We start from the raw sequence: 8017 nt of genomic DNA on the forward strand, positions 1-8017 counted from the left end.
CCCCCTGCCACATAAGGAAAGAGCTGGAATGCTTCTTTTGGCTGAGCTGTTAAACACAGAAAAGAAGTGAACATGGTGGTTGCACCTCCATGGCCAGCTGGGAAGATGCTTGTCCTATGTGGCGACTCAAGTAGCAACCCTAAGGGCTGTGTGTAGTGGTCTTTCCATTGGGAGCCTGCCAAGAAGGCTGGGAATTGCTTGAATCTCCTGAAGTTTCTAATGAGAAGTGTACATAAGGAAGCTTTTTCTGTGGATCAACATCTTCTGGCTTAACTTCAGCCGTTGGAGCCTTGCAGAGGCAAGGGTCATGTTAATGTGTAAGCCACAAGGAAGTGTAGGGATGTAAGGTCCTCTGTGCAAAGCATTTCTAAGTTAAACTCCTGGTGTCTCCCTGCCTGGTTACTCTGCCCTCTGAAGATGTCTGTAAGGGCTGCTGTTCTTGTCTTCTGTCACCTAGGGTCCCCAACTCAGCAAGGCTGAGTGAGAGACCAGCAAGCCACAGCTACTCTCACCACTTGCACTTCTTGAGCAGCATTGACTTTCCACCAAACCCTGGGTAGTGCCCCTCTGCTTTAACCCTCTTTGTACCTCTTGCTGTCATGCTTTGCTTTCCTTCTGCTGAGGATGAACCTGTTTTCATCTCCTCCCTCCCTTATGTCTTTTCTCTTTTGCTGGCTTCATTCAGCCCACTCACTGAGTGGGAAGCTCATGCGAGACCTCCAGCACGGAGAATTTTGGCTGTGAGAGGAGCACCAGCTGAGAGTAGTAGATGTTCTTCTGGCTGGGACACCTACTCTAAGCAGCACCCTCTCACTTACGGTGGCAAAGGAGGAATGGCTGCAGGAGCCCCACAGACTATTTTTCTCTCTGCCTTAGGACAGACTTGAAATCTTAAACCTAGATATGAAGACTGGGGACACCCTAAAGATCAAGGGCAAAATAACTGTCGGTACTGCTGGGTAAGTACAAAGAAACCAACTTGACTTGCCAGGACTGAGGGTGGGCTGTAGAGGGAGGTGGGTTTCCAAGGTTGCCAGACACAAAATGTATAGGGGAATCCCTATGTCACCACCTGCAACACTGAGGAATGAATTGAGTGCAGAGATGTGTATTGGATCTCAGGTCTTCCAAGACCCTCTCCTGCCCATGTGGCTGACTTTCCTCCTGTTCATCCACAGCTTCAGCATCAATCTTGGCTACAGCTTAGCAGATCTGGCACTTCACTTCAATCCACGCTTCAATGAGTCTGTCATTGTCTGCAACTCCAAGGTCTCCAATGTCTGGCAGACAGAGCATCGTGATAACCACCTCTGTTTCTCCAGGGGCTGCACTGTCAAGGTGAGGGGTCTATGCCAGCATGAGGTTGTGGGGAGTGTGTGTGTGGTGGTAAAAAGCCCCTGGTTAGCAGATTTGCATAGTCTAGTTTTTCCAGTCCCATCCAATGCCTCCTGCTCCCTCACAACAGCCCCTTATTCAGTGGGATTTTGGCCCTGGTTGCCATTTTCACTTCTCCTCCAAAACCCCAGTGCTGCTTCTGGGAACTTTCACAGAATCACAGAATAATCAGAGTTGGAAGGGACCCGGAAGGATCATCTAGTCCAAGTACTGTCCCTGCACAGGACATCCCCGAGAATCACACCCTGTGCCTGAGAGCATTGTCCAAACACTCTGTCAGGCTTGGTGCTGTCACAGGTTCCCCGGGGAGCTGTTCCAGTGCCCAACCACTCTCTGGGTGAAGAACAGTTTTCTAATATCCAGCCTAAACTTCCCCTGATGCAACTTCAGACTGTTCCCTTGGGTGCTGTCATTGGTTGCCAGAGAGAAGAGGTCAGTGCTGCCCCTGCACTCCTTTCATGAGGAAGTTGTATACAGTGATGAGGTCTCCCCTCAGTCTCCTCTTTGCATGAGCCTTGTCTGTCTCCAACTTAGTAAGTGCTTCCTGGCCCTGCTACCTGCCCAGCAGGTGGGCACACCAGGTGCAGGTATGGAGATAAAGGAAGCCTCCAAGAAGCAGGATCTTGCTGCTTTCAACATTATTCCTCTCCCTAATTGCCTTATATGCAAACACAGGCGTTAAGGCAACCCAGAGTGTGGATCAATGTCCAAAAACCTCTCCCTCAGCTCTTCTGTCCTTATTACTTTTGGATCCATGCTGCCTATCTGTCCTCTCTCCTGCAGGGGATGCTGCTCAGATTGCTGTCTCACCCCATCTTGATGTCCCAAGGTGTTAGCAGGACTGCATGTAGGAGCAGTCCAGTTCCTACTGCTAAGCTTGTCTCCTCAGACATGGCTAGAGCTTGGGGAAGGGGTGGTGAGGTGTCAGCTTTGGGGACACATTCCCTTTAGTATGCAATGAGCAGTGATGGGTTCTCCTCTGGTTTGCTTGTGTATGTTTATCAGTGAAGCTCCCTTTTCGAGGTCTCAGTAAGCTGCTGAGGGAATCAGGATGTCAGGTTTATTTTGTCCTGTTCAGAGCACAACAGTGGTGTATACATGCCGTGTGGTGTATGAAGACATATAATGACATACTTTAGCTGCTCTGAGTTTATAATCTGAGTAGCTGAGACAGCCTCAGGAGAGATCCTGTAGTCAAATCATAATCTATGTACCAGCTCAGACCCTTGATATCAACAGTGTATTTCCAGAATCACCCTCAGCTCAACCCCCAGCACCTTGCTTAAGGTTGTAGTGACCAGGTCTGACCCTCTCATCTAACAGTCAGACCTTTTGCCTAGATGCTCACCTCCTAATTCCCTCATTGCCCCCAATTCCTGCCCTTCCCCCTGTCTTCTCCCAGTTCATCATTGAAATGCTGGCAGACAAATTCCATGTGCAACTACCAAATGGGCATGAAGTGATTTTCCCAAACCGGCATCACTACTGCAAGATCACCTACTTGAACATCGCAGGAGGCTTCAAGATCAGCTCCTTCAAGCTGAACTAATGGGTGCTGCTTCCTTGCTTTAATAAAAAACCAACCCAGTGGAAGACTGCTTGCTCCAGCTGCTTTGCCTTCTCTGAGATCTCTGGTTCTGTGGTTCCATGTGAGTCACTGACAAAGCCCAAGGTTCTCCCACCAACAAGTAAGGAGCTGTTGTTGGATGAAATTAACGCCCAGATAGCGCCAGGTGCTTTCCAGGTCAGAGCAGGATGTGGGGTTGAAGGGATAGTAGATAGACCAAAGCAGGCTGTAGGTGGGGTTCAGGAGGAGGACACTGTGCAATTGCCTGGAAAATGGCTGTGTAATCGTTGCGCAATGCACCACTTCTTCCTGCACAGTTTTTGTGAGGTTTTGCAAACAAGGGATGGAGGAGTGGGGAGAAAAGCATGGATATGAGTGATGTGGCATTTGATGTGGTATTCAGTGCCACAAAAGCACATAATTAAATATTAGGTGGCATTGGGAAGGCAGCACAGGTGTGCCCCCAGCCAGCAGCCATAGATAAAGGCTTGTCTCCTCCAACTTTCCCCTTTACCTCACCTCACTTATCTGCTGACACATTCCAGTCAGGTTAGCCATTACTCTGACATTTCCACAGTGAACCCTACTCAGCCAAAGTGAGGTAGAGGAGGCAGTGAGGTTTGGGCTGAGTTATGTGGCTCAGCACTTCCAAGCCTGTGTCCCTCACACAGGACTACAGGCAAGTAATCCTGACTATGGTATGCTGCTGCTCCAAATAAAGTGTCTTGCCAGCCCTGAGTGAGACCAATGTGTGACAGCAAACATTGGGGTACTTTAGGCTGGGTGGAAGGAGAGCAGAGTAGAAAAGCATCTTATGGAGAGCCCAGTCCAAGGCAAGGTGGCAGTGCCCTTGCCCTCCCTCTCCACTTTCTTGCTGCCCAAGCCAGAGGACTTGCTGCTGCCTGAGTGCACAGGCAGAGGATGTCTGATGGGCTGGACAGGCTGTAGCTGAGCCAGTTTAGGGACAGGTACTGATCTGCTCCAGGCTGCAAATGAATTGTTGCTGAGTTGGAGAGGAAGCTTTTCACCCTTCTGCATGCTACATGGGGCTGGGTGGATAGGATGTAGCTTTGTGTTAGCCCCAGAAAGCAGCACAAAGTACCAGGCTCATTAATCCAGGGATCCCAGAGTTGCTGGAATATCCTGCTGAGAGTGGAGAGGATGGGATTTGGTAGCTGGGGCACCAGCAGACAGAAGGAAGAGGATAAGGTCACAGCAGCCAAGGGGAGGCACCAGAGAAGTTAGTATCAAAACTGTTTTAATAAGGACAATAATAAGTGCATGGGATACAGAGTGGAGGCAGAAAGGATAATTCCACAGATGTGGGTCTTTGGTCTGGAGCTTGTGTTACAGTCTAGGAAGCAGAGGGTAGAGTGGAGCTTGTCCTGAGAGCCCGGGTCCCCACCCTGAAGAGTGCAGGGGGGCTGATCTTGCAGGGTGCCAGTGGCCAGAGCTGGGGACTTTTTGAAGCTGGTGCCTGCCCCGGCTTGCTGCTGCCAGCTGGCATGAGGCAGCCCCTCAGGGAGGCTGGGGGGCATGGGTTTGTCTGTAACCTCAGTGGCTGATCACAAGTGGCACTTCCATGTGCAATACACGTGCACATCAGAGCTCTTTATTGTGCCCTGAAGAGCTCCCTGCCAAAAGCAGCTGGGTGGTGGGTGAGCTGCATGGGAGCAGAGCCTTGCAGCCATGGCCCAGCATCTCCCCCCACTGCACCCCCCCTCCTGTCCCAGAGAACAAGGGGGGTCCTGTGAGGGTCCCTCTGGTGACCTATGTCAGCTCCACACCATGGCACAAAGGCACTTCTGTGAGAGCCAGTGTGCATGCAGGGCAGTGTGGGGGACAGCTCATTCCTGGGCAGCTGTGTCGCCCAGGGCCACTTGGTGAGGGACATTAGCCATTGTCCATGCCTGCCCGTGGGAAGGGGTGTGCTGGAAAGAGGGGTGTGTGCGTGGGGAATGGGGAGATGGCTGGGGATGGTGGCACAAACCGAGTGGCTGCAGAGGAGGAGTCTCCTTATTCTGAGGCAGCGGGAAAGGAAGGGATTTTTAGGGCCTGAACTGCAGAATTTGGTGACCTGACAACCTGCCTCTGCCTTCAGCCAGGAAGTTTCTCCTCTCCCCGTTGAGAGGAGTCTAGGTCAGGAAAGAAGCCATCCTAAGTGATGCTCAGCAGCAGGAGGCAAGTGGAAAGACACATGTGATTATCTCTGTGCATGTTCTCACCTCCTGAACACCGAGCACATGGCTTTTTGGGGGGGAAAGAAAAAGAGAAAGCTCAGCTCTGTGGGGTTTGCCTGCCCCTTGGACCCCCAGCTGACCTCCCCCGGTAGATAGATGTGCTATACCAAAGGGTCTTGCACCAGCTGGAGCTGGAGAGATTCCCATCCCCTCCATGCCAGTATATCTCTGGGAGGGCACCTGTGCCATGCAGAAGGTGGTTGGGGACTTCAGTGGGAAGACGGGGCCAGGTTGAGGGTTGGGAGAGAGGGCGCCTGGGAGAACAGGAAGGGGTAGGAAGGAGTTTGGTTTTCCTTTGGCACGTGGGAATGTCCCTTCAGTGTCTAAGGGCAATGAGGCCAGAGAAGGGCCATGATGCCTGGCACTGTGGTGCTTACTGACCCTCTGTAGCAGCCTGGCCCAGCTCCAGGGAGCCCCGCAGGAGTCAGGCTCTCCTCCTGCTCCTCTGCAGCACACCCAATGCCCCCAGCTCCGCAGGAAGGCTTCCCACTGGGTCTGCTGGTGACGTTGGCACCTGAGGGTGGGGTGTAGGGAGGAGGGTGAAGACCCTGGCACCAATGTCTCTGGTGGGGTCAGTGACGGGAGGGATGGCCATTCACACCTTGACTTCATCGTCCTCTTCCTCCTCCTCATCAGCATACTCGAAGGAATTGCTGCGCCCGCCGCGGGCACCAGTATAGGCTCCCTGCAGGCTGGAGAGCTTGTCCTCCTCCTCCTCTCCTCGGCTCCAGGTGGCCCCAGGGGACCGGCTCTCCCTTGTCACTTGTGACTGCCACAAGCTGCTGCTGGGGCTCTCCCACAGGGTCTGTGTCCGGGCCTGCCGGGGACCCTCACCCTTCTCCGAGCTCCGCGGGGTGCTGGTCCCACCGTAATGGCGAGCCAGGACCTGGGTCGCTCGGTCAAATTCTCCTGCCTCGATGGTGCAGTCGTTCCAATGCCCCTGCCAGGGGCTCCCTCTGGGCACTGCTCCCGGCCCTGAGGCCCAGAGAGAGTCTGCTCCAGCACCTTCGATGGCATGTGCATCTCCGTTGGCATGGACTGACAGACCTGGCAATGAGCTGGCCCCTGACAGGCTGCTCTGCCTGGAGTGGTCCCAGAAGCTGGATGTTGCCTTGTCCTCTCCGTGGGATTCGCCTGATGCTGGAAGGACCCTGTCCTTGGTCCCCTCACCACACAGGAGGTTTGGGCCATCCTCCCCCACCTCGTTTCCATTGGTTTCAGAGAAGCTCATCACCTGGAGGAGCTCACTCATCAGAGAGGGCCCCAGGTCCAGGCGGAACGACAGCAGGGAGTCTGAGCGATCCAGCTCATCTTCCCCGGGAAAGGTGCTCTCCTGGGCCTTTTCCAAGCGAGGGATGCGAGGGATGGTACAAAACCCGGACTCCAGCCCTGCGAGGCAGAAAGGATGGCTGGTGAGGTGAGGGGACAGCTTAGCAGAAGGAAACCTGTGTTACTTCTGCAGGGAACAAGGGACACTGCCGCCAAAGTGGCACAGGTCATGCTCTCATCAGTGACTCTGGCCTCTAAAGGACAGGCCAGTGTCTCTGCAGACACCTGGAAAGCTCCGAGTTACAGCAGAGGGTCTCCAGGTGGGCTCTGGGCTTGGTGACATGGCAGTGGGAGCTGAGCCAGGCAGGTGGGACCAGGAGATGGCAGCATTGCCTCAGCCTGCCTTTCCCTCTGAGCCAGGCCACCTTCATCAGCTGCTGCAGCCCCCCCAGATCCAACCCCCCAGCCCCGAGACCTGTTCCAGACCTCCCTCCCTGGGGAAAAGCTGAGCCACAGCCCAGTGCTGTGAGGCTGGAAAGGAGCCACACAGCTGTCCCATCTCATCCTTCCCACAACCCTTTCCGAAAGGGGAACCCAGCCGGCAGGAAGGGATATGGGCATGATGGAGAAGCGGGGATGTGTCCCCTGAGGAGCAGCACATGGAGATGTAGCTATTGGCATAGCTAGGGACAGGGTTAGAACATCTGTGTGGAGAAGGGGAAGGCTGTGCGATGAGTCCCTGGGTTGACCTTGTAACCTTGGAGTGGGCATTGCTCCACTGCCCCAGCAGCCTCTTGGCTTCCTCAGGGAGGCCTCTCATGGGAAAGGTGTAGGGCTGGGGGTAGGCAGGAGCACCCCCTTACAACTACTCCACACAGACTGCCAGCTGTGTGAGGCTATGGGAGAGGGGGAGAAACCATCCATGCCCCACTTTGGGGACACCCTGGGAGGAGATGCTCCAAGGGCAGGAGCAAGGACTGTGGCTCAGGGCAAGGTTAGGGTTATCTGCTCTCAGGGATTATCGGGACTGGGGACTCTTAAGTGTCCCATCTCTCCTGAGAGCCTAAAGTCCCTCAGTGGGGAGAAAAACGAGGCATGGAGAGATGGAGGAGGGCTGCAGAGGATGCACAGTACCTGGGCGCCAGCCCCTGCCCCACGCTTCACTCACCGTAGGTCTGGTGCGTTTTGGAGAAGCTGTTGGAGGCACTTTTGAAGGAGAACTTGCTGGTCAAGCCCCGTCCACTGCTGCCGTCGTACATTCCCTCGTTGAGCTGCGGCAGTGAGATGGCATTCTTGATGATGGGTGAGACGGCTGGGGGTTCCAGCGATGTACTTGCTTGGCCCCCACTGCCCCGTCTCTTCAGCGGTGACCGGCGCACATGCCGCAGCGTCCGGGCAAAGAAGTTGTTGGCTTTGGCTGTGTCGGCCCCACCGTGGTTGCTGAGGAAGGAGGTGTCCCCGAAGACATCCCCGCCGCGCCCCACATGCATGGTGTGCCGAAAGTCCCCCAGCGGCGGGCTGATCATGTCCGGTGTCAGCTCCGACT

At 54.5% G+C, this 8017-nt stretch overlaps 2 protein-coding genes across 2 annotated transcripts in view; one reads left to right on the forward strand and one right to left on the reverse strand.

Moving 5' to 3' along the window:
* Positions 1-903: 903 nt before the first annotated feature.
* LGALS2 (lectin, galactoside-binding, soluble, 2) lies at positions 904-2944 on the forward strand. The gene is made up of 3 exons (XM_009077746.1): positions 904-959; positions 1179-1338; positions 2798-2944. Exons 1-3 carry the CDS (start codon positions 904-906, stop codon positions 2942-2944), a joined length of 363 nt encoding a protein of 120 aa, XP_009075994.1.
* A 2853-nt stretch (positions 2945-5797) lies between these two features.
* Positions 5798-8017, reverse strand: part of CDC42EP1 (CDC42 effector protein (Rho GTPase binding) 1) — a 2373-nt gene continuing 153 nt past the window's right edge. The window contains exons 2-3 of the mRNA XM_009077758.1: positions 7640-8017; positions 5798-6591 (exon numbers count right to left, since the gene is read on the reverse strand). The exon at positions 7640-8017 is cut by the window's right edge and continues 10 nt beyond it. Coding sequence (XP_009076006.1) covers positions 5798-6591; positions 7640-8017 — 1172 coding nt within the window. The remainder of the gene's footprint in view (positions 6592-7639) is intronic.

This window comes from Acanthisitta chloris, unplaced genomic scaffold, assembly GCF_000695815.1.
Source record: "Acanthisitta chloris isolate BGI_N310 unplaced genomic scaffold, ASM69581v1 scaffold23760, whole genome shotgun sequence".
In the NCBI taxonomy this organism is placed as follows: Eukaryota; Metazoa; Chordata; class Aves; order Passeriformes; family Acanthisittidae; genus Acanthisitta; species Acanthisitta chloris.